The 27,338-nt window shown below is 49.4% G+C and overlaps 1 protein-coding gene across 1 annotated transcript; it reads right to left on the bottom strand.

Moving 5' to 3' along the window:
• Positions 1 to 1,047: 1,047 nt before the first annotated feature.
• On the bottom strand, positions 1,048 to 2,379 carry LOC126542626 (serpin B3-like). The gene has a single exon (XM_050189756.1). It carries the CDS (start codon positions 2,377 to 2,379, stop codon positions 1,048 to 1,050), a length of 1,332 nt encoding a protein of 443 aa, XP_050045713.1.
• Positions 2,380 to 27,338: the final 24,959 nt, after the last annotated feature.

Genomic DNA, 27,338 nt, shown 5'->3' with positions numbered 1-27,338 from the left:
CGCATCAGTCCCAGACTGATCCCTCAGGACCTAAATAAAGTTCTTCATACCATACTTAGGACTGCTTACATGGGGGAGTGCGAAAGCATTAGAGTTCCTTTGGTAAGATGTTTTCGATTGCCGATTTACACGTGCATTAAAGTTCTTTCTGCTTATTCGGTGTGTGTTTGCGTATATATTAACCCCAGACCGACTCATTTTATGCACTCAAGACGTGGCGCCACCTTCTCCCCATTGGCTGCGTCGTCACGTGACCAATGACGCATGCGCTAGGCCGCACCTTTAGTCAGCCAGGTCCTTGGAGCCACCGTGGCGTCGAGGAGGCGTGCTCGTCTCGCACCCCGGAGCTCCGGGTGCATTCTTTCACCATTTACAGTTGGATCAGATGTTATAAGGATGATTCACTTGGCGTACGTGACAGATGCGCAAATGAAAATGAAAATAATGAAATGGTTCGAACGAACTGACCGGTGGGCTAGTATTGGTAGTGCATAACGTTAGATACAGCGCGAACAGAGCACGCGGCACGAAGGGGGGGGGGGGGAAGACACGTACCGCTACTGCACAAAGCACCCGATGCCATTCGCCGACTTAATTTGACAATATGCAGCGATTGATCTATTATAGCTAAAGTACGTTTCGGGCAGCATTGGAAGTCGTGGTAATTGCTAGAACAACGTGCTCAGCACCTATAAACCGTCTGTTTCAGATGGCATACGCTTGTATGCGCTGCTACTGCGTTTTTGATTCTCAAACTTGTGTACCCTTAGTAATTTCAAGGGCTTCGGCAACCATAACTTCAGCTGGCTTCTAAGCGCAAAGCAACCTAATTTATTACGCGCGCTTCTAAAATATTTGGTCTTATGGCTGAGTAAGAAGAGTGCAAGCCTTTTTTTCTATATGAGAAAGTTCTTTATGTACATTGCGCAATCTCCACGTAATACTACAAACAGTTAAAAATAACGCGAGAAGTACCGATAAAATAGTCTCCCGACACCTCAGCAGCCCTCTACAGCACCCGTCTCCTGTTGTCCTGGCATGTGTGTTCTACCAAATCAACTCGACGACCCTGCCGACGAACATGGTCGTGTTGCTGACCGGTTCGTAGATCACGAACACGAACGGGTGATTGACGTAGAACTCGACTGGCGAGACGGGGTGCTCGCCGCTCTCGTTGATCACCGTGACGCCGTGGTGCTCTCCTTCGTGGCCCACCTTGTTCACACTCAGCTTGACCTTATGCACAAACTCGGTGAGAGGCTCGCCAGACTCCTTGAGGAGGCCGCTTAGGTCAGCCTTCTCCGGGTCGAAGAGAGCAGCCAGGCCAGCCCGCCTGAGCACTTGCCGCAGTGACACGGAGCTCTCGAGCTCGATGTTGGGCATGCTCAGTTCGACGAGCGTCTCGTCGCAGCTCTTCAGCGCCTGCTGCAGCGCCTCGGCGTCCAGCCGGTACTCGACGGCGTGCACCCCGCACCGGTCGGTGGGCAACAGGAGCAGCATGTGCCACTTGCGGCCCACGCTCGGCACGACCAGGCAGCGAGCCGAGAGCGCCTTGGACGCGCAGTAGCGGTAGTACGAGATGGTTCGCACCATGCGCGCCTTGCACGGTTCGGTGCCGTTGTTGTAGAAGTTGGCCAGGACCGTCTTGTGGTGGTCGAACCGAGAACCCCAGGCGAGCTCGGCGTACGCCGCGCTCGCGATCACGTGGCACGCCGACGAAGACCCGTCCCCGCCGGTGGTCGACAGGTTCTCGCTCATGACGCTGGGCACATGACCGCGGGACATCGTCTCGAACCAGAGGTTGATCTCGTTTCTCGTGCGTTCGGGCCTGGCGTCGGCCAGCAGTGCGCGGATGGACACGTAGAAGTTCTCGCGCAGTGCCTTGCTCGAGGCGTTCTGGAGGCGGTCCACGGAGGTCACGTACAGGGCGCTGATGAACTGCACTCGCTGCTGCTTCCCGCGGGCCATCAGCGTGCGTATTAGGTTCTTGAAGAAGCCCTGGACTCGGTCGCCGGGTACGGGTAGCTCTGCGCAGCGCAGCACGCCTTCCAGCTGCTCCCTAGTGGTGCCCTTGCTGCCGAACCACACGCTGACCAGCAGCCAGTAGAGGTGACTGGGCGAGAAGGAAAGGTTCTGCTGGCGCGGGAGATAGCGCAGCAGCCGATGGGCGAAGCTGTTGATGGCAAAGACTACGTGCTCCAGTGCTTGCGGTTCGAGCAGCGGACCAGTTGCGCCCAGCTCCAGCTCCTGGCTGCCTATGGACGGTGACCGGCGTTCGTCCTCGTCACCTTCCTCGAGAGAACCGGACACGCTGCCTGCCGATGCAGGTTCCGGGGGGTAAATCTCGGGGGCTCCGTCAGTCGCCGGAGTTTGAGCCATCTTGCCTAAGGGGCTAAGTCAGAAAAAGCGAAGACCAGAAGCTGCAACGCTTGCTTGCTCTGCTTGCTACGTAGCTTCTTCTTCTCCTGCTCGTGCCACCGCACGAGTCACGTGTAAGGCTCACGCACTGTCTTCTTTCTCTTTATCAAACACGCTACATTGCCATACCGGGAAGGTGGTGACGGAAATATATTTTCTGTTCACACGAAGAAAAAATACTGAAGATTGTGTTTGATGGCTTACGAGATGCTGCTTGCACTTCTGTAGCCAATTAAGAAAACTATCCTTATCCGCAAGTAGCTGTGTACGTCCAGTGCTGGTAATTAATCACCAACACATATGCACATAATGTGGGCTGTCTCCTACTGAATCATTTCCGTTGGTACGCGGTCGTTGTTACTTTTGCGATTCTTATCTCATAATAGCAATGACAGTGGCACAAATTTAATTTGCGATGGTGGCAACTATAAAAACTACGATAGTTGACCAGTGGAAGAAAACTGTACGATTTGTCTATTTCATTTCGGAAGAAGAGATAGAAAGAAATCTGTTTAAATAAAGGCAGAGACAGATTTTTGCCATGCACGGAGAATAGAAATGTCCATCAAGGGGTTGCGCTGTCGTAAACATATGCAAAGCTTGTACCTACACAGGTCTGCACTAGTTCCCTCGCAATTATGATAATTCTGTGGCGAATCGGAGACAATCTACCACTTCTTGTCTTGTAGGCGTTCTTCTGCGATAAGAAAGATTGCTTGGAAGTTACCCCCACCCCCCCGAGATTACCGCCCCCTTCCCAGAAATTAAAACGCATACCCCCCCCCCCCCCCCCCCCCCGCCTCCCCGCCTACGCCACCACTTCTCACACACATTCCTAAAGCGCTGCCAAATCAACGTTGAAACTTGACAGCTATTCAGCGGTCAACATTTTGCTGCCTTTTTCACTCCTTTTGGATGGCCGCAGTCATCTGCGTTTCCTGGGATGTGAGGGCCAGTTTCCTCATCGATTCGGTGCCCACGCGAACTTGAGATGCATTCAGTTGTCACCGTCTTTCCGACGATCACGCGCATCGCTGTTGCTTCGTTAGTTCAACCTTCTTTGTTTAGACTGCTCCAGGGACCAGGAAATGGATTCGGTTCGTGGTCAGCTGGTCTGTATGCTCGTAGAACGAGTTGCGGCGAGAGAAAACGCCAATTGCGTTTAACTTTTCCTTTAGCTTCATTATTTCCTCGAGTAACGGCTCACCGCGACGCTGACAGATTCTCGGAACCATATACCCGCGATATGGGTTAGATAAGGTGGAAAATAAAATAATGCGAGACAGCGTCCATCATCAAACCCGGCAATAACCCTTAAACTGACAGGCAATATGACTGTCACACGTTAATTCGTCTGGTTTTTCCTAATTGTAGAGCTCCTTTCGTGAAAAATTGCCAACTGGAAACAAGAGTCGCAAGGAGTTGAGAAATGAAGCGATCTACTAAGGGAAAGAGACAAGGCAACAGGCAAACAAGAAGGAAAAGCGAAAATTAACAAATTTAACCGTTGTTTATGAAAATATTTATAGATCAAGATCTTTTTATTTAAAAAGGAACTAGAACAAAAATGTAAGTGGAGAACAGTTCCATGTGTTCTGAATGACGCTTCTAGAGTTATCATTCGAGCCGCCTAACGTAGCCACTTCTCTGCTGTACCGATGTCGGTGTTTTTCTAACCTTTAGCCAGCCTTCCGTGGTGGGCGCAGTACGTCTACAACCGCAGCGTCATGCGCTCTACACGATTGTGGCGACTGGCGGCCACGCATCGTTTCGCAACTTCCCACATAACAATACGGGTCGTTTTGGCACATAACTTAGTAGAGCAGTAAACGAGGGATCCAAAAGGACTCCGATTGCTCCGCAAATATATATTTCTCTATAATACAGGCGCACCTGTAAAATACACCTTATTTTATTTCTCTTTTGTGGGTTTATGCGTTTTTATGGTGAATGGTGGACGTTATTCACATTTTTACTCACATTTATTTATTTTACTCGCATTTTACTCGCATTTGTTCACATTTTTAGAATCGAACCTAATGTGCTTCTCAGTGTAAAAAGTGTGTGACTAAATTTGCCCATTTGACTCTTAAAGAAGAAAGAAAAAGAGAAAAAAAGGTTAGTTCATTTTTATATATTGACCCTTTTCGCGGCGATCCCATGGGCGCTGCCATGTTTCATCACATGGTGAGGTGTCCATTGCTTGCCTCCACTGCCTCCGTTGCATCCTTTGCCTCCGCGTTTACAATGGGTGCGTATATATGACGCAGGTGCGGCTTAGCAAACCTCTGTTTCGGGACATATCGTAGACGGTGACTGGATGGACGGCACGAAGCTTTGGCCACAGCTTCAGAGGACATGCAAAAGCGCTTTGGAAGCTAATTAAGATATGTCCAAACGGCGCGAGTAGCGTATATGTTGTTTGTTTTAAAAGCAAGGCTAAATATGTATTCCAAGCTATCCAAACTTTACGCTCATGAATTGAACCAGGATTAGTATGTTCTGCTCTTCGTTCCTTATTTGGAAAATACTTTGAAGTAGTGGCTTGTAACATTTCTGAGTCAGTAAATTTCCTTGGTGCGGTCACTATCTGATTATTTTTACCTAATCGCTCGTGGGTTTGCTCAGTTCTGATAGATTTGTTCTTGCTGCGCGCAAGGCTTGAAACGTAGCCCTTTTGTGCATTGTAATACCTTGTAACAGAGTTGTATTATCGCTAGTAACTCGCTTGCTCTTGTGGCCCGTCACGAAACATTCAGCCTCGACCATTCGTGCGCTATCGGTATAGTCCGTCATTTACTGTGCGCATATGGGGTGTATGTATTCAAGTGTGTGCCCATTCACTTATTGACACGTTGGCAATAGAGTAGGCGTAACATTCAGTGCCAGATGGGGTAGATGTGTGTAGATACTGTGCGCGAAACGTACTATGGCATAAAGCGGCGCTACTCCCTTTGTCATTGTTTAAAAAGCGGTACTTACTCTTGCCGACGTTCCGGGGCTGAAGCACTTTCTTTAAAAGTTAGCGATACAACGCTGGCGGATGAGCAAATTTCTGTATCCTCGAAGAAAGCCAAACATCTCGAAGTGCCGGTAATACGCATGGACAGTTGCAGCAACGGTCGGCGAACTTGGCTCCACAGATTCGTTCTATTCCTTAATATGCCAGTCAATATTTTTGCAGCCAACTACTGCACACGTCTGCAATCCACATGATTCGATCCGGTATGATTGGAGCACAGGGCATCAGCGAAAAACTCCGTTGCATTTGCAACAGGTGATCGCATAGAAGGAAGGTGGAAGCGGTAATAGTTTCGTATTCATGATCTGTGGCTGAGGCCACGTGCGGTGCGCTGCCGAAAGCGCCATCTCGTTTCTTTAGAACGAACTCAAAAGGGTCAATAGGCTGGGAATTCCAACAGAATATGCCAAACCGTTTCTATATCACTAAAACTGTCGCAATAGGTCAGGACACGTATCTTTGGAGACACTGTTTCCTCACTAAAGGGATACAACAAGCCGCCTGGCACAACACGGAGGAAACTCTGGGCAGTGACCACTGCATACTTGTCACCACATTGAACGTTACGCACGCGCGTCGCGCGATAATAAAGACAGTACTCGCAGATTGGATAGCTTTTCGCAAAGAGCGAGTGTATGACTCCTCAACGGGTATTACGGATCTCCAACAGTGGGTACGAGAGCTCCAGCAAGACGTAGACAGACATTGAAAACAGATCACACTCACCACAGACATACCGGCCGTAGACCCGCCCCCCTCCGCTCTTCACCTGTGGGAAGCACGTCGAGGCCTTGTTAGGAGATAGAAGCGCCAAAAACATAATCGCAAATTGAAACTACGTATGGTAAAAATCACGGCAACCGCGGAATTTTATGCTGGGGAGCTCACCCGTCACAACTGGCGACTACTATATGCAACAAGTTGCAGGGCACTCTTAGCACGGCCATAACATGGTCGCTGCTGTGCCATCTTCTTGACCCCACGCAAAGCAAAGCAGTTAGCCAGCAAACAATCCAACGTATCCTCCACAACCATTTGGCTTCTGATGAAGGCATATTAGAGAAGTTGTGAGAGTAGTACATAAGCGATTTCGAACCCGCACAGGGACAACCTCCCACGTACAGCGGAGGCGACAACCACGACCTCGACAAGCCGATAACTGTCTCTGAGGTGCAACAAGTAATCCATATACTCACACGAAACACCACCCCAGGAAAGGACAAAATAAGAGGCGCCTGCGCAATCTGGATGACGGCACCATTCAATCTCTTACTGACCTCTTTAATCATCATTGGGAAGCGGGTACGCTACCAGCGGATTGGAAGCACGAGGGCATCATACTCATACGTAAGTCAGGCAAACCCTCCAGCTTAGAAAATATGAGACCACTATAACTGACTTCATGCTTAGGAAAGCTCCTGAAACACATCATTCTGACCCGACTTCAATATTATTTAGAATCCAGCGACTTCTCCCCCGAAACAATGTTCGGAGTCCGGCCCCACCTTTCTACCCACGACATCCTTCTTCAGCTGAAGGAAAAAGTCTTTGAACACATCTTGCCACAAAACACCGGAGCGATCCTTGCACTCGACCTCAAAGGTGCTTTCGACAATGTGGTTCACCATACCATCCTTACAAACCTAAGTCTCACGAACTGTGGTCGTAATACTTACAATAACATATGCACCTTTCTAAGCAGCCGCACGGCCACAATAGTCATTGGCTCACTCAGAACCCCGACGTTAGCTACTCACAACAAAGGAATCCCACAAGGTGTTGTTCTATCACCAATCCTTATCGATATTGCTATGATGAAATAACCTGACAAACTCAACGCAATACGAAGATTCAGGCATACAATATACGCCTATGATATCACTATCTGAACCACCACTGGTTCCGAAGGAAAGCAACAAGACGCCCTCCAACAATCTACCGACGTCGTCCAGCAATATGCAAAAACAAGTAGTCTCCGATGCTCCCCCGAGAAGTCGGAACTATTAGTCATTCGGCAGAAATCCCCAAGAAAACTCAATGAAATACCCCACATCACACTCACCCTTGACGGCAAAGAAATACCCACAGCAAACCTCGTCCGCATCTTCGACCTCCACATACAAAAGGACCGCGGAGGCGAATATACCACCATCCAACATCTCAACAGACCACCTTTCAAATCATGCGAGTGGTCAGCCGCATCAACACCAAACAATATGGACTGAAAGAAGACGACTGTGCTAGGAGTTTGGACTGTTTGAATGGCGCGGCCGAATGCGCGTGACTGCTGTGGGGCGGCGACGGACGAAGAGGAAGAAAAGTGTCTGGGCTGAGGCGGCAGCCCTATATAATTTTGGAATAATCCACCCATTTCTTGGCCAATCCCCCATCGTGGGTAGGAGCCACACGTGCCACAGGCTACAACAACAACAACAACAACAGCCATACGAACCGCCTGAGCTGCCTGGGCTGGCCTTCCGAACGAGCCGAGCAGTTCGTCTACCCAAGGCCGGTGTTCCTGGGTGTGCTGGCAGAACAGGCCGTGCTTTCCTTGGGCTTCAACCGGCCGGCTCCACTGCTGGGCGAGCATCCGACGCCGACATATTCTGGTGCAGCTAAGCCTTCCGAACGGTCGACCCTGTGGCGGGCAGACGTCCCGACCCAGCTGTCACGCGAGTGGCTCGTCGTCTGCCGGGCATCCGCCCCGGCCTCCAGCCCCTGCGCCACCCGCTGCTCCAGATTCATCTTTGCGTCTCTTCGTGCCGTGAGTGTGTGATACCGACGCGCTATCGGACGCCTTCCTACATTGACGCTGTGCTTGACTATACCTAAACGACAGACACTCATAAAGGGAACCGTGTGTGTTATCGTGTACGTTACCCTAGTCCCGTCCCCATGTCATTAAAGCCTCTCTGTGTTCATTGTGCCATCCCTGTGTGTTTGAGGCCTGAGCCCACATCTTCCTATCACAACGACATAACACAGCTCGTCGAGGCCCTGATAATCAGCCGCATCGCCTACGCTGCCCCGTAAAAATATAAATGACAAATAGAAAGATAAATGAGACACACTTCTGCGGAAAGCAAGCGCTCGGCCTACCACCGGGATCAGCCACACTCAAGCTCGAAGCCCTAGGAGTCCACAACACAATAAGAGAAATCATAGACGCCCGCCTCACAAGCCAAGGAGAACGCCCAGCCCTCACACGAAAAGGAAGAACAGTCCTAGCACGCCTATAGGCTACCCATACACGGCAAAGGCCACGAACGAGCAATCTCTCTGGCCCCCAACATCCGGGATTCATCAAGGTAGCCCATATTCCCCAGAAGCATGCACCCGGAACATCATGCCAATCGTCGCCAAGCTCACACAAAGACCCCCGGACAAGATATGGCAGTCTCCCCACCACACTATACACAGATGTCGCGCAGCACCCCCCAAAAGCAGCCATGACGGCCAGCGTTGTGGGCCATAACCTTCAAGAGGTGGTCTCGATGACGGTCCGCACTGCCAGCGCCCTCGAGGCGGAGGAGACAGCCATCGCATTGGCCATCACCTCTAGTCTAGCCAACGATCACGTCGCAATTACTACTGACTCCCAGGCAGCTTGCCTAGCTACACGACAAGCAGAATATCTTCCATTGCCAACCAACTCCTCAAAGAAGCCTCTCAATTCCCGGACATTAAAATAGTATGGACTCCAGGACACGAGTCCCTCCGTGGAAATCAGCGTGCGCACGCTGTAGACCGAGCTCATGCCTCCTGGACACCACAAGAGAGGGATACGGCGACATCTATGGAGCTCGTACCTCTACAATACAACGCCATAATACAACATCACAGATTGAACAGACGACAATACCCACCTCCACATAAGACTGTCACGCGAAGAAGCCGTAGCATGGAGGCAGTTACAAACCAACACATACCCCCATTTAAGCAGACTACACGCAATACACCCTACACTATACCCGCGCAAATGTCCCCTTTGTAACGACTACGCCTCCCTATATCACAGCACATGGGTGTGCCCCAACATAAAGGCAGCCCCGCAAACACCCAACCCCACGCCCGAGCAGTGGGAGGCCATGCTGACTAGATCGGACCCTCGTGACCAGCAGCAACTGGAGCGGCGGGCTCGGGAGACAGCAAGAGCCGCAGCAGCTCTGGACTGAAGGCGCCTTCCCCGCAAAAGCAGAAAGACACCTGCTTGTTTTTTTTTTTCAATAAATGTTTTTACTCCTCCTCCTTCTCCTCCTGTCACAATAGGGATTGGTAAATTGTGGAAGCCGCTACAAATGCCATAGATTTGTTAATACAGCGTTCAGGCGAAGACGATGATAGTTTCTTGCCACCGGGGAAGTTGGTGCGGAAGTTTCGATCTCAAGACCGGGTCTACCGAGCGAAGGAACGTACGCTGGTGAATTCATTGGGTCCAGATATGTTTCCTTCCTGCACGAGGACGGCATTGGTGCTAGCGGTGACATTGGTGGTGCATACGCCCGATTTTGTGTTCTGGCTTTCGGCATAGCTCGTGAATGGTGTATAGTGCGTAAATACAAAAATGGCATGAGATTAAATTTCTGATCTTTGCGGTGCAAAGGTCAGAAGATAAGGTTGTGCGTTTACATAGTATGAAAGTAAAACAATTGCACAAAGCGCCGCTCGTCGTAAAGCAGTTAGTAAACCGCGTTTCAAAAGCTCCCCTTCACATATGTTCCAACGTGTTCCAACATAGATCCATTGTGTTCGCTGAATCTGCATTTCTTTTGGGTGCGTGCGTGCGTATGTATGTGTTTTGGGTCCTCGGTCGTTGTCACCAACGGCACACAGAGTATGAAAACTTGCCGTCTTACGTCATGCTTTCGGATGTCATTTCTATACGGCGATATATAATCCTCGGAGAATCAAATATTTTCGTGTATAACAATCTCATTCACTTCGATGTAACGTTCTGCGAAATATTCTGTGGTGTGAAATGAATATGCAACCTGTAACCTACATACGTGTCTGGAGTGTGTTTTATATGCCCTGTTACAAAAAAAGACCGTTGAAGTTTAGGAGGGACGTTAAACTATGGCCGTATATACGTTATAACCGCATAACTGCTTTATTTCAATGAGTGAGACAGAAAAGGACGACCTACCTTTTAAAATGCAAACTGCGTATCAGGTTTCTCTTTTCTCTTTGAATCGCGGAAAAAGAACGACGCAGTTAGGTTACTGTAATCAGCTAGGATGCTTCCGGTGTTTGACTTGGCGTGCACTTTCACTATAGCGCTATCTCTTCATTTACTTACAGCACTCGCGTGCTCGCGATTAAGATCTCACGCTCGCCGACACACACAGAAAACTGAGCTAAGCAGTGGTTGCTTTTATCTTTCTGCGGGGTGGCCACAGCGGCTCTTTAAGGATTGTTGAAGAAAGAAACTAGTGGTGTATGAAAAAAAACCTTTAATAACGCAAGAAAAGGAGACGGCGGCGGAGCTACTTTTCGTAGCCGTTTAGTTATGAGTGGTGAAAGGAAGTAAAAGTTCACAGAAGTGAGAAGAAGCAAATACGAGATGAAAGAGTTAGCGAGGACGAGTGAAAGAAGAAGAGTCGGTTCGAGGAAGGTTCCGAAGACGCGATACTGCAGGCCGTGGCGCCTTTAACGATTTTTCGGTACGCCGACGTTGCCGAATATCGAACATACAGAAGAATAAAAATAAGGAGGTGGGTATAAATTCTACAGGCCGGGGTTGAATTCGCGCCAGTTGAAGCAAAGGAATAAAAAGAACACAGTTCTTGAGTTGAATACAGCTTATCTGTTCTCCACACGATACACGGATCGGTGGAAGACATGTATGGGAAAGATTCCCTCCTAAATGGAAAACCCAAAATCTGTGCGCGCAATTTTACTATACTTGAAACACGAAGACCAACCTTCTTGAGCTCTTGCCCCTGCTGCTTGAGGGACGTCGAGGGCCTCCTCCCATTATGCCTGAAGCAGGCTACTGGGCACACACGCTGACGAGGGAAAAAAAAAGAAGAAAAACATTCTCGACTACGAGTGCAATAAAGATAGCTGACCAGGTTCGTCCGCAGAAAGCCAGCGAGATCTCGGGACTGCAGCTCAGGGTTATTCGCCGCACGTAGGCACGTTAATTCGCTCAACTTTGGGGTCATCCGCTCAGTCGTTCGCGCCTTTCTTCTGACATGTTGTTATCGCGTGCTTTATTTCTTTCCTTCTATCTTCATTCTGCTCACGACTTCCCAAGCAAGAAGAAAGATGGAGCTCTCTCCTTCGCCGCAATCTTCTCATTACAAGTTACAGCCATGCGTGGACGGTTTTAATTAACTTAAAGAGGCCGGGCCACGAAATGAGACCGAGTGCACTTAGGTGTTAATACTGCTCAGCTCACCCGCGCTTACAGCGTCCTCGCGCGGTGCGGCGGTGGGTCCCTTGCGCAATTCTCCAATTAATCAGTGTCTCCGCCTTGCTGGATTCGCGCTGACGAGACACGCAAGATTAAACTTGCGCGAATATCTTCGGTGCGAGCAGTGGCTTAGGTGAGAGCGCGTCTCGAAGGAACGAGACAGGCGTACTATATGCGGGCACCATACCACACAGTCGGTTTAAACGAAAGACGATATACTACGGCGTGCAGCATGTCGTACGAAGAATGTGTTTTGAATACGAGATTCTCCAGTGAAACTCTTGCACGTAAAATGAGTTGTGTCCTATAATGGTACGGCTCTTGTGCGACTCAACAAGGAACACAGCTGCGCGCGTGCACACCGACCCCCCCCCCCCCCACACGCACGCACGCACGCACGCACGCACGCACGCACGCACGCACGCACGCACGCACGCACGCACGCACGCACGCACGCACGCACGCACGCACACGCACACCTTTTGACTGCAGTAATCCAAAGTTATCTAAATGAGATTAGCGTTTTTTTCGTGGTCTTAGCTGAAAAAGATCGGCCAAGCTGTTTTTGTTACCAATAAGTTATTTGACTGGTATCCTTTCACTTTTAAATGTCAAGCATTTCTTTGCCAAGTCAGAGCCAAGGCCCTACGCGAGGGCGTCCAAGGTCACAGACTTTGTCGCCGATGCGCGCGCACCCTCCTACGCACCCACTTGCACAGCGCTACTGGCAGAGGAGGCGCCCACGGGGCCTCCTGTTGCGTTCTGCTCACGTAGAACCGAACAGTCGCCATGTCATAGGCTCGTGTGAAACGGCTGGCGTAGAAATCATGCCACTGCCATCATACGATCCTCAACAGCGTGGTTGTCGTCGTGTTGATGTCGTCGCATAGACGTACGCTCGACCCGCCGTGGTAGCTCAGTGGCTATGGTGTTGGGCAGCTGAGCACGAGGTCGCGGAATCGAATCCCGGCCACGGCGGCCGCATTTCGATGGGGGCAAAATGCGAAAACACCCGTGTACTTAGATGTAGGTGCACGTTAAAGAAACCTAGGTGGTCGAAATTTCCGGAGTCCTCCACTACGGCGTGCCTCATAATCAGAAAGTGGTTTTAACACGTAAAACCCCATAATGTTAAAAGATGTACGCTCGCGACCCACGCACCCAACTAGTCAACTTACAGGAACACGTTAGTCCACCTAGTATCGTTCTGCAAAACCCCAAACAATGCTGAATGGCCAAGTACCTGCGGAATGCATAGCATAACAGATTCCCACAGTGCGTGGGATCTGCAAGACTTTCTTTCCTGTCTGTGTGATTCATCGATGCACACAGTAACGTTAAATTGCGCTGGATCTGCTGTTAACTGCTGTTAACCAGAATTTACTGTAGATTCACAGAGAAAGCTCATTGCGGCTTCTGTTATTGTTCTTTGCGGTGCGAGTGTGCTGCGTAGCAAACTTCTTTATAACGATGAAGAGTTTTAAGTTGACGACAAATTTGTTTTTTATTCACTGATTTTCAGCGCATAAATAAATGGCGACACTTCTAAGTACGTGCGTTGCTAAATTCAGACAAGGTTCGGCAACACTCACCATGCGTAATATGTGAATAACTACATTTACATTGTAAGCAATTATTTTCTTCCAAGAACGATTGCATTGTAGTAAAGAGGAGGCCAAGTGAGACTCTACTGTTGTGGAAGAAATTCTGCGATGAAAAAATAAGCTTCAAGAATGGCAAAATTACAATCCACAGGGACATTCGAATACACAAGGACACCGCCTCCGCAAATGAATGTACTGCCCGTCATTCCCGTACAACATGAACAGCAGTACTGTTGTCGCAAACAGACGCAAGGGCCACTGGGTTTCTATTCTCGTATTATCAGTATGAATAACTTAAGCGATGTGGCTTTGTTACAGCTGCTACAACCAGTTGTCATTAGTATTCGGTCATAAATGAATTTTCTGAGGCGCATCAGTGCCTTATTCTTCGCATGAAGCTCACCTTGATTGCCGCCAGGAAGCGCACCTAGCTTTTAGTTAAAGATAGCCCGAAAAGCCCTCTGAGAAACTTAAGGGCATCCATCCAACTACAGAATAATTAAGGTTGTAATTTCGGTAACAAATAACAAATAACAAACAGAATAATGCGTTTCTCTATTCTATGAAGTCCTAACTATACTCTGCAGAATTTCTGGAAGTTACAAATATTCACGGCTAAAAAAATAAAGAAAAGAAAGCTCGATGCGATCGTCGCGCTTTATTGATGTTCTATACAAAAACACGCATTTCCGTCTGCTCTCATGTACTTTAGGAAAAAACGAACTTGTGACGTTAGGAAACAGAACTATATAAGTACAAAATATTGGAGCGTTAAAGCAGACGTGCAATCCGTCATCGCTAGCGAGACAATATCCAAGGCTTGTCATGTTGACCGAAGGGATGCCTAGAGTTCCTCGCGTAGACTTCTTCCGAAGAACGAATACACAACGCCCGACAGCCTTCAAAAGGAGAGAGAGAGAAGAGAGAGAGAGAGAGAGAGAGAGAGACGAAAAAAAGGAAAAGAAAACGCTTGCACGTGCCTCTCTCTTCCTTTTTACTCTCGCGCATCCACTGACGCGGCGTTCGAGCTTGGTGCGTTTTTTTTTTTACCACTGGCTTTCTTCATTTCTCCAGCTAGATCGACCTAAAACAGCAGTACGAGGGCAGTCGGCTATCAGACTTCAGTGCGAGGCCGGGCACTGCTATAGTCTCGCCGACAAAGCACTTTCCTTCGCTGCTCAATCTTTTTTTCGGCGCGCTGCCCGTTTACGTCTCTTTATCTCTGTCCGTCTATAAGGCGAGTGACTGAGACCGAACGACGGAACCTCGGCAACCGTTCTCGGCCGATTGAGAAAAATGAAGCCGCGACAAATCGAAAGCAATATGCGACCGACCACGTCGCGGTCACCGTTGTGCGCGCAGCCAGCGGTAACGGGCAACAGAAAAACGTTCGCGACCGATGTCGCGCGCCATAGGCAAGCGGGAAGCGAGATTTTCTCGTGGAGCGCAGCCATGCATCCCTCGGGGGCGACCCCTCTCCCACCCAGGGGAGCGAGCCAACGGCGCTTGAACTCGTTGTCACAGTGAGACATTGGCGAGAGTAAGTGCAAAGAAACGAGCACCTAGTGCGAGCTCCTTCCGGCATTGGTTGGGAGCTTGGGGTGGATAGTCGCGCTCGCTCGCGAACACGTACGAACATACACGCACAAACACAATAGCACAAACACGAATGCACGAAGCAGGAGAAAGGTGAGAAAGAAGAAAAAGAAAAAGAGAAAGCTGGAAACCACTGGCTACCTTTGGGCCGGGGCGCGCGGTCTAAATGACGGCTTGGCGCCGCTACCGCAACCACGCCGCCGAGCAAGGAAGGCGGAGCCAGGGAATGCCAGGAACTCTGCCGCCACAGAGAAAGAGATTAATGAGTTGCTGCACTTCCCTTTATACCACGGCCCGCCGGCCTGGATCTCGTGGGTTCACACAGAGACGCGCGGTTTGGTCTCCCTTCGCTCTAGTCCTCCGGGAAACAGCGAAAGAGATAAAAAAAGTGATAGAAAGACCAACATCACGTGCTTGTGGACAGCCGACTGGTCTCGAGAGTCTCGCTTCATTCACTGTGAGCCTTCTTATCTGCCTTTTTTCTCTCTTTTTTTCCCCACTTTTTACACACGCCCCCTGTGTATGAGTCAAAAGCGTCCAGGTTATTTCGCATTGCTTCTTATTTCATTGTTTTTTTTTTGTACTCCACAGCCGATACATCAATATAACGCTTCCCTGCTTTCCCGTTAGCCGCGTTTGTGCGTAGTTTGTATGAAAATTTTCTCTGCGTTACACGATAGAGACGTGATGGACTGAAAAAAAAAAAACGCGCATATTCGTTCACCCTCTTCCGCAGCCTCTCTCTACTTCGTTTATCTGCTGGCCATTGTTCTTGCCTTCCAAGATCCCTGCCGCCATCCCCCCAACGAACCCATCTGTCTGCGTATGGAAGCTCGACAACGTCAGCACCGCGTGTCTGCGTTTATTCCAACATAGCTTTTCTTAGACGTCTTCTTGCTACGCGTATACATTGGGCCGTGCTATCTCGCGTATCCGGCCCTCCAGCTTCTTTCCCCGAAATTCTTTCCCGCGATGACATCTCGCGGCTTTCGAGAGAAGAGTTAGGGCACCACGCTGACTGCTAGAATGCTCGCGTCGGCAGCAGACAGCAGTGCGGCACCTTGGCAAACGAAGACCTACTGCGTGCGTGCGCTGTGTACGTCGTTGCGCGCGACTGCGCCTTTTTCTGTTCGTTTTTGTGTTCGCCTTTGTATTCGCTTTTGCGTGTCTGCCAGCGAACCAACCCTGACGTGGCAGGGACCGAGCGATAAGAGCGGCTGGCGGGAGAATAAAACGTTCGGAGAGTACACGTGTTTCCCCCTCCTAGTCGCGGAAAGGGAGAGACAGGGAATAGCGCGAAGACCTGGCGCTGGCGAAAAACGGGAAGCAGGGAGAGCCTGCCGCGCGGGAAAAGTGCAGGGCGCGTGCACATTGTGCGCGCGTCTATGTACCGCGAGTTATATCTCGTGTTTGTTATGTACCCACCCAAATGACTGCAACCCGGCCCCGGTGAATCTTGCAGTTGCTCCGGCTCCAATCCTGCGGGTGCCGCGAGCGTAGGTGGGCGATGTGCGTACGTGTAGATGGAACCCTGATGGCTAACAAAGATTTGGATCATGGGGAGAATCGTGTTACCCCCTCCGCCCCCTCCCTCACTCTCTCCCTCCCTCCATACAAACAAAAAAAGAGAAAGAATAACAAACTAAAAAATGCCTAGAAACAAAAGAGAGCGAGTTATGACTGCGTTTAAATCGAAGAAAAGAAGTTTTTTTTTTACCGTTCCCTCATTTCCTCGCACTCCCAACACTCCCAACACCGCACGAGGAGACGTAGAGCCAGGTCGCAACACATGAATAAAAGCTACTCCGACGACAAGGAGGCGGTCTTCACCGACGCAGCCCGTTATCGAGACAGGAAGAGTTTCGTGGCGGCACTTACCAGCCACCGAGGCAACCACCCCACGAGCGTCGCCGTGAACACGACACATGCCGAAGCGGCAGAGCAAGCGGCCCTCGCACAGACCAACGCCACATACGTGATCCCAATTCGCAATTTTGCAAACGGGCGCATCTCGCAAGAGGCGTACCACATACTCGGCGACATCCCACACACCAAGGAGACGACTTCGACACCGAAGGCACTTGCTGTATATCTCGCCACACTCCCGATTGAACGCCCCCAATGAAGCGGCTCACCGCGTTGCTCGAGGCCTCACTCGCCGAGCAACATCGAAGGAAGAAGAGCCCCCGCGGGGCACTCCAAACATCTGGGCGTGGGAGGATCGTATGACCAGGTTCCGCGACAAGACGACACGCTACCAGTTACAGAGACCCGAATACCCATCTCCTCACGCTAGGCTGGACAGGACGCAAGCGGTACACTACAGACAATTACAAACGGATTCTTACAGAAACTCCAAACTTTTGCACGCCATGTATGCAGACACGCGTACACTACACACATGCAGATCGTGTGCCGAGTTTGCCATGCTCAGTCACATGTAATGGGAGTGCCAGGACTTAATAGACCATTCGGATAGTGCCGATTCCTCCGTCTCTTCCAACGCCAGCATCCACTCGCGCTGGAAGACCGCACTGCTCAGCCCGAGCCTGAAAGCACAACTCTAGCCTGGCCAGCGAGCCGAGGGAGCCGCTTCGAGACAAGGTCTCGGAACCGCGTCCGCGGCGGGTGCCCAGACCCACTGAAAAGACGCCAGACTCGAACCTTTTGATTTGGAAAGAAAGCTTACGCTCTTGTTTAACCTTCCAGAAAAAAGAATTAATTGCGCAACACAACGGTAAGAAGGGAAGGTACAGTGGGACGAGAAAAAGGACGGAGACGTCGCGAGATAAAAAGCCGGCGCGCTTTCATGTGCACGTTGCGCGAGCTCGTGAGATGTGGATGTGTCCCAAAATGTGCGTGGGGGGGGGGGGGGGGGGGGGGAGGGGATTCTTCCCAATCACCCACCCTTCGTCCTTTTGTTCTTTCCCATATCTCCACAAAGCGAGTTATAGGTACTCGTATGCTGCTTCGAATCGCTATTATATATCTATGCGTATCTCAGAACAGGCGTGCTTTGCACACTCGCCGCCGCCTGAGAACCTGAGAAGCGTTCTTGAGCAATACGACTCGGGAGAAGCGCGTGGGCCGTACCAGGCGAGCTCAGATAGACTGCGCGAACGTGGGCGCGCGTACCGGCTCTCTCTCTCCCGCGTCGAGAGCAGAGTGGCAACCACCTTCGCATTGTGACATTTTCTCGGAGCTGCGAGTATGGGCCCCGGCTACAAGTTGTGACTTTCATGTTGAAAGTTGCGAGATCTCGGAGACGATGGCGGCGCGTACGACAAGCCTTGATACAGAGGCGAGCACCCCTCGGTGAACACGCGTGCGCTCGGGTACCGAGGTGCATGTCCACGCCAAACGCGGCGTGCGCAAAGGTAGTTTCGAATGCGTTGGAGCTTTCTGAAAGAGCAACATCACGAAAGCTACGTCTGCTGCACGCGAAATGCCAATCAAGCTTTTAGTTTGGCGTATGCGCAAAACGTTTTGGCATACGAACATACATTGTGTATGCGAGTACTCGTGTCCTGACGATGTTTAGCGTTCCTGAAACAACATCTTGATGATGTTGATTCAGAATCGCTAGATATTTCGGCATCTGGCTTTTCGAACAACTACGTCAAGTAGATGCGCCATGTATTACTCCTATATGAACACATGAATGTCTGCATCCTTGAAAAAACACACACATATATATATATATATATATATATATATATATATATATATATATATATATATATATATATATATATATATATATATATAATATGCGCTGAAGGCTCACCGTTTCGAGAGTCTTAAGACGAGGCCTCCAGGGGCGTCAGAACGCGGTCCAATAAACGACAAGTACTGACACACGCCTGTAGTGGTTTAAAGTTTTGTATGAATGGTTGTGTCAACCTATTTCTCTTTTTCATGACAGATTACTGACGAACATTACCGATACGTTTGTTGGTACGTGTCTACTGCAAAATTGTTATATCGCTATGGGATTCCATAGCTACACCAGGGATTTGACATACGCCGCAATCGAAGCCTGTTAAGAAATCTTGAAGATTAAGTTCGTACGCGACCTGCCATATTGCTATGGTGACTTCGTCACCCCCAACATTGTTGAACCATGGTGCTCGCAAGGAAAACCACTCTCTTCGTGGGGGCAAAGGTGAGGGGGGGGGGGGGGTGAAGGGGTCCGCGCGTAACTTCAGGAGCGCTTGTTTTAAGGTCTTTAAAGGATACTGACTGAACTCTAACAGGTGGACGAATTACGCCCACCTAATCGTCTCGTCGGGCGTTGAACGTATATACTAACTGTGCGATTTCGCCCGTCTTGTCTGGCGAACGAGCCAAATTTACTGCTGTAAAAACTGCATTAGGTGCATTTGGCACATTAGGGCTAACTTTTTTATTGTACAGCATCGGTGCTGCAATCTCTGACTCACTCAGGGGCGACAACGCGCCCTGAAGCCCACAGAAGAAAACCTGTGGTTACATTCTTTCAAGTTTATCTTTCGTTGTTTTATTTGGGTCCTGCATATTAATCTTCGGCGATCGGTGCCTATAAAGCTGCATATCTGGCCCCACTTCCTTCGTGACAGTCACTGAAAGGCGACTATGAGCCCCTTCTCAAAGAAGCGGAGAGAGAATGGCGGAGGGCTCGGAAGGCTGATAAAAAGCTTGCCGCAGTAGTTCTTGAGTCTGTCCGGAAGTGAAAAAAAAATGAACAAAATGACATGAACAAGGAATGCTTGTACTAAAGGTAAAAAAAAAAAAAAACGAGACAGAATGGAGAGAGGAAAAACATTGTATATGTACATTTGTAATGAAACAGTGTCGAGTAGGCAACGAATAATAGAAAAAAATGGGCCCACCTCTAACATCCTGATGCTCCTTTGCCGACCACTAGCGTAGACGAGATATCTGCGTTCCGTCAGAAATAAGAGCAACAAAGGTCTTCACTTTCGGTGACATGCAACCCAGCACGCGCAAGTGGGGGAAAATGCGGCCAAATAAAACAGCTAAGGGCGTTGGGTAAATGACAAAGAAAGAAAGAAAAAAAGAAATAGTGGGAAATCTAGTGGAACTCGGCAGGGGAAGCGAGAAAAGTTGGCGCTCGCTGTGGTTTGTGCGTCACGCTCCACGCGAGCGCAGTTTCGAAGGGATGCAGCCTGCAAAGCTCTCTCAGAGTCAATTGTGGCCTCAGAAGAGTTGCCGCGGACTTTCACAGGAAGGATGCGGTCGCGTCGGTGCGCGTAATCAGGCTCTTCTGTCGCCGGATGAACGCACTTCGGGGAGTTCTTCTTTATAGACTGGATTGTCCTGGACTCACTTGCGAGAAACCTTATGCACACTTTCTTTCACTCCATCTTGTTTTCAAACAGCAGCCATATGTTTGATGTGCAGTCACGCGTGGTTTTAGCACTACGCCTTTCATCTCCTGTACAATAGCGGAGGAAAACATTCATTTTTAGAACTCTGCTATAGCAGGCGGTATATGCGCAGAGACAGCAGAGCGACTAGGGTCAATCGTGTGTTAAAATTTAGTGCAATCTTCTGAGCAGGAAATATTTATCGGAAAACAAGGCAAGATAACGCCCCTGTGAGGTGCCAGCGTTTCGAGAAATGATATGCTTTCTTTTTTTTTTTACAAGCTCAAATCTTGTACAAAATGTGCGGACAGAACGTCTTCGAAGTAAACTGAATTTATCCCCAGGCTAGGTATGCAGCACATAAATGATACATTCAAACTGAAACTTTCTGAATAAATATTGCATTGCATCAATGAGCTTAGCTTTGCGCTTATAGACCCCTAGAAAAAGGCTTCTTGGTGAAAAACCGGTTCGTATGCTTCGCGGAGAAGCCTCCCGGTCTGAGCCCCGGCTGGCTGCTCCGGGGCCAGGACAGCATCGGTCTCCCGCCTGTTCTCCTTTGGGATCACTCTGCGGCTTTCCGGGAAGGAACCGCTTGGGGCAAGAGTGAGACTAGCTCCCATAACTTTCAAAGCGGAGCTTTCTTAGCCCCATTCTGCGGTTTTGGAGGTGCCCTTCATCCAACCTCCATCATCCCCGCAGACGTACACTGACGCTTATACGCCGCGGTCCCACAACTCTGGAAAGTTGCGCCACAAGGTATCGGCTCGTATAGTGTCTAGTTCGGACCCAAATCCTGCACTCTTTTATGTTTATTTAATCAGCCCCGGTAGAACTGTGGCGCTTAGCTAAAGGTTGTGCGCTACATGTATTCTTAGTCCCCTCACGTGATTTTTGACGCGTGTGCATAATGGGAAGCAATTTAACTTTCGGCACTTGCAAGGGCAGTTGCGTTTCGCAAAGGACAAAAAAAAAAGGTACTATGAACTATTAAGCGATCATAAAGAGGAAATTGACATCACCAGACGTATGTAAAAGACACTGCAGAAGGACCTTTCTCTCAGTTGTAAATGGCGCCTCCTCGGAAGATACAGACAGCTGCGGAATAATAAGAAAAGAAACGAACCGAAACCATGCACATGCCATAATCTGTAAATAAAGAGACCTGCACATCTGCATACCATGTGTTGTTTTTCAATGCACCCTTCTCCAAAATTAAGAAAGCTTCGCTTACATGGACAGACAACAGGGTTGTGTTCTTCCTATATTTTTTTCTCGTAGGTACAGGCTTCTGTAGTCGAGTAGAGGTCCACATAATGAAAAAGGGAAAAAAATGTGTTGATTGGAATAAAGGTCATGTTTATGTATTTAAGTTTACAGAATGAGACACAAATACTCTTTAGTGGATATTCGAGATGTTTTCCTGATGGTAAGCCTAGCATGCTACCCCAGATGGCGAAGGGTATACCTATGAAATGGGTGTATTCCCACATAGTACTAATGCACACAACATACACTAGCACACACAGTAGCAAGTAACTAAAGCGCCTGGTCGAGGCCAGTGTCTCTGAGGAAGGCTGCGCGCCTTCGTTACTTTATAAACATTTCATTCCGTTCTGTAGTTTTCATATACCTGATCGGAAAGGAGACGGCGTTAATTAGAAAGTAGATATATCAATAACAAAACAAATACCGTCTGAAATCGTGCTTCGTGGGGCCATTAGAGATCGCGTAACAAAGTTTGGCAGTTCACACATACTGTTCTGCTACAGAGAGCCACTGAACAGTTGCGTAAGCCGCCACAACACCCTTTCTCGCTTCCCCCTATACACGCAGTCTCTTTGCGCGTCCTGCGAAGCGTGCTTTGCTGCATATAGACAAAGTTCGCGGTGAAAACAAACACGTCTGGTATATTGCAGTTCGCGAGGCTGGAGCATTGACGGCCTAGCTGAATTACAACACGTAGCCGAAACTTTAGGCAATCAGCTAGGGATACTACCCGAACAAGACTTCGATCCTAATATCACCGTGGCCGCTGGGATCTGCCCTGTTTCACCCAGGCCCGAGGTTCTGCTTCGGCAAAAACGTCCCAAGTGTATGCGCAGTTACTGCGGCTGTCCTTCTCGCACTCCTTAACGGTCAGTTCTAGCCTGTCTATATGTATACATGACTATATGCGATACCATGTAGTCCTAAGGTGTCGCACAGCCACTAAGCCACTGTGGCTTAATAACTGGAGTTGGGAGCGAACGAAGGGAATGCAGCGTAGCCGCCGCACTTCTAGAAGTGCTCCGCAATTTGTGAAGCTCTCTAAATCACTGAACTGGATAAGGTGGTCAAGGTGACCCGGCTAAAATTCGTTATGCGTCATTCGATGTTTACGTTCACGAAGTGCTCCAGCTCGAGGCGGAACCGCGGAGTCCCGGTTCCGGCTCCGAGTTGAAACGCAATACGTCTTCTGCCCAAAAGTGTCCGCGTATAAGAAAGTGGGCCGGGGCCTCCGCTTCTAACAACCGCAATCCACTTTACCTCGCCCCATCCACCATGTCGCCCTTCTCCGGCGTCGGATAGACCGCGGCGCCATGGGCAACCAGCAGGCTCGCGTGAAAGAAAGCTATCAATTTCCGCAACAACGGCGCCCGCTTCCGAAATTTACGGCGCCCTCCGGAGCACGCGCGTCCGCTGCCGCCACCGCCGCCGTATATGCGGACACCTTATTACCTGCGCTCCCCTTCGTCTCGTAAATTACGCTGTTGCTCTGGCGTACAACGCTGTGGCTCGCGCGGACCGCGGCTTACTTCGCTGGCTGTGACCGGCGTGCACGGACGCACGGAAGATGTAGAACGGCACGCGCTGCTTTCGGGGCAGTAACGTCGTGATCAACGGCGGGCCCGGTGGAGAGACTCCGAGCGCTTTGCCAGCCGTGGACGGCTCGTTCATCATCAACGGCACGCAAATGAACTTTTTACGGCGGCGAATTTGCGTCCGCTCGTATAGAGTAGCTGCGGCTGTAGCCGTGGTCAAGAGTTTCCGGCAGTACGTTTTCCTCAAAAGTGGCAACGCTTTTGCGTGAACTGGTGACGAGTGGCAATATACCCGCTGTAGTGCGTGCTAATTTGTAAACTTTTTTTTTTGTCGCAGCACGTTATACCACGTCAAACAGAGGCGAAATTGGGCGCAGGATTCCGTTGTGTTCGTCGACAAGGTCAAAACAGAGCAAGGCTTGCAGCTCTTATCGTGGCCTGGAAATATAAAAAAATCGAATTATCAATTACGGTGCGGCCTTTAGCAGACGACGCTTCAAGTATACTTGTAGCGTTATTTGCGTTTGCGTTGAAAATTAAGCCCGTACCGCTTGCCTGCATGCTTAGCTGCGCGCTTGACTGCTTGCCAGTGTCGGCTGCTAACCGCATTTTGTTCTCCGAACATCACTGGTGGCTTCTTCCGTGGTGCGAGCTTCTTTACCTGCTTTCTTTCTCGTGACGGCTTCTTATATATGTATGGAGTTAGAGGCTACTGCGTCGTCGACGCTTGATGAATGCGTAATAAAGTTGCGCCACGTGGCGAAGGGCTATGCAAAATAAGCAACGGCCGAAATGCAGCGCTCTCGCGAGCTCCTTGTTGAGTGATGACGTGAGCACAGCGTGCGCTGATGCGACTTTGAGTGGCCTTCCACATTGCTCGCCGAGAGAACCAGGAGGTTTGTTTCAAGCAAGCTGAAATGTGAAAAAAAAGAGATAGTACAAAGTCACCTAAAGCAGGCACGAATTTCTCGCCGCCATTGGAACCAGCTGCTTCAGCTATGGAGCTTCTGAGTTGCAATTTAAATTCACCGCCCTGCAGAACGGCTACATATTAACTGGGATCATAATGAAACCACCTTGACCGTGTTTTATTTTAATAAATGTTGAATAAGATTAGGAATTGTTAATGCGGACGGTGCCTTCCAGCAGCGCAGTTGTTTTTAGAAGTCGAGCTTTTACACTGCAGCCAGCCAGTAGACGGGGCGCCGAATTTCTGCCTTGACGCGCTTTCTTCCACGCACTCATTAAGAGGGGCTCTGGCGACTGCGTAATGAGAAACAAAGTTTCCATTATCGCTCCTGAGCGTTCAGGAAGCAGCTAGTTTAATATGAAAACGTTCGTGAATCCCAATATACCGAGAGAGCCCAGCCCTCCCTCTCCACTATAGCGCGCCCACAAACACATTTCGGCTCGAAGTTCTTTCTGGACTCCGGCGAGTGTAGGATAGCGCCGTGCGTCGACCGAAGAGCTCACTGCATTTCACTCAAACTTCGATTCCTGAAAAAAAAAAAAAAATCGCATCTACATAATTTCAGCATCGGCTGGAATGCACTCGAGTCGACAGGTGCTTATGAAACAAACTGAGAAAGAGAGATAGAGGCTGGCAGGCTAGCCAAGTTGCACCTGGTTTGGTACCCTGCAATGGAGAAAAGGAAACATGGTACGAACGAAAGAAAAGTAATGGAAAGTGGTGCGCGAGCTCGTAACGGCATTCAGTGCGTACTCGAAGGTACTCGCGCAGCCTTATAGTAATCCTGAAGAAAAAAAAAAAAAGAAAAAAAAAGCGCAGGAGCGCCAATTGGCTTTCTGTGCGGTTGAGGGTCAAGCCCGTGATCCCAATAGCTAAGCTTCTGTGAATGTTCTGTCGTGCAGTCGGCCAAGTGTAGGACGCAGAGACTGTCGTTGGCCATAAATAAGAGGCAATTAGCAAAGTACGTAATCCGTGGTCTCGCCGCAACCGCAGACAGTCGGAAGAGGCACTGACGATCATGACAATGAGAAAGTGGTGCGCATTCGTGAGTGCGACGCCCTAAACGTTGTCACAAAAGACACAGTTGTGTTACCATTTCGCGATTTCTGTTAAAACGCACGGTCGTGGCACACTGCGGCCCGCCCCATTAGCCCAACACCGCTCTGTTGCATTGTGTTGGTCAGAGTCGGCAAGAATGCGGCTCTATATTAGTGTCGCCGCCTTTGACGCTTTCCTTTCAATATATATATATATATATATATATATATATAATATGTGTGTGTGTGTGTGTGTGTGTGTGTGTGTGTGTGACGTAATAGTTCTGCGGAAACTCGCGAGGTGGAGAGAGGTAATTAATAAAGGGAAATTAAATTGAGACATCCGTCCAATCGTAGCAATTGCTACAAAGGAAACCCATACGGGTTGCTCGACAGCCTCGTAGTATAGCGTGAATTTTGGTACAAGTTACTTGGACACCCTTTGTATGTATATATATGGTGTCAAAAGAGAAGCCACAACGTCTACAGGTGCAAACGTTTGCTATAAGAGCATATTTAAAAATAATGAAGAAATGAAGAAAATTTCAGGTTCAATAAGGGGCACAATTCTTTGTTTTTCTTTTTTCTCCCATCGCAAACATATTCAGCGGCTTTGCGTTAGCAACTTTCTTGGCGAACTTAAGCCTCCGGCCTCGTAAGCTGTCAATATTAATCAGGCTTGCAAATCCCGGGTCTCGAGGGGACGTCATTCATATTTACGCGGCCGGAATAGACGAAAACGGCGGCAAATCTTCATAAGACAACAAACGCCGTGACAGGACGAATTAGAGGCAGCGCCCATCGCTTGCCTCGTGATAGAATGATATTCGGGTGCCATTCTTATTATGCATGCGGTGGTGACGGGTGTCGCAGGCGCTTCATTAGCTTTCTCCCCGAGCGTAATGCTAAGAAAATATTCGCGCACACCTTACACGCACGAGGGAAAGCATAGACATACCGGAGCGCGCTAATAGGCCTTCGGTGTCAAAATACCCCTCGTTAAGAGCGGTCTTTTCTCATATTAATTTCTTACGTCTCTCTGTGTTCGTTTTGACAACGCGCCACTCGTAGGGTAAGCTTGCCTCTCCCCTCACCCCCCACCCCCTCCTCCACATTTTCTCCACCCTCTTCCTGCTCTTCTCCCGCTGGCCTGGCCATTGATGGAAGCCTAATTAACGAGACGAGTGAGTTTGACTTGAACTAAAAGACGGGATCATTCTTCAGTTCTGGAGAGCTCGAAGCGTCTTTAAAGAAAGAAAGAAAGAAAGAAAGAAAAAGGAAAGGGCTACAGACAAAAAAATCCGGTCTTATGAGGAAAAGTTCAGCCCGGCGTGTGCGGTTCGTGCTTAACGCGAAGGGGGGGGGGGGGGGGGACACACGCCAAAAGCGAAAGAAAGTATGCACGGCCGGAGGCGTTAATTGGTTTCCCCGGGCTTTTAGCGGCGCGCGCAGGCGACTCCTTAGCACAAAAGCAAACCGAGCTTAGCATTTAAAACCGGAAACGTTCATTAGCGGCTGCCATACAGGACGCAACGTAACAAGGGAAAGTTAGGCGAGGCCAAGCAGAAACGGTAATAAACTTAGACGTGCGTACACGTTAACTTTGGTGTATGGAAAGGATTGGGGATAGAGGGTGGGGTGATTCTGTCTTACCCCATCGTGTACGAAACGCGCGTTTTCCGCCAGCGTTCAAGGCTTGCATCAGCGCGTGTGGTCGTGCATGCAGGAAGGCGGGAAACGGGAACAAGGTTTCGCCGGCATGAAGAAAGGTTTTGCATGTCGAAGTAATTACGTTAACATCCAGCGCGGGGGTGCTTGCGCAAATCTTATGGAACAATGATAGCAGTGCGCATCCTCAGAAGTTTATGCGTGGTATAGGAGTAAGTAATTGGCACCGGTTGTTATAGCTTACGTGCGTTATCTCGTTCCTAAGGTTGTCTATACAGTACTGGGACGATTGGGACATGAATGCAATAGAGAGCGAGAGAGAGAGAGAGGGATCGATTAGCGGTTGCTCTCAAAGCACTGTCTCTTCAAATGATTACGATGCGGGATTTGTTTACGAACTCATTTGCAGTGCGTGCTTAAAGGGACACCAAA

Source organism: Dermacentor andersoni, chromosome 2, assembly GCF_023375885.2.
Source record: "Dermacentor andersoni chromosome 2, qqDerAnde1_hic_scaffold, whole genome shotgun sequence".
NCBI lineage: Eukaryota > Metazoa > Arthropoda > Arachnida > Ixodida > Ixodidae > Dermacentor > Dermacentor andersoni.
The sequence above is the reverse complement of the archived record's forward strand: the minus strand, read 5'-3'. Positions and strand labels throughout refer to the sequence as shown.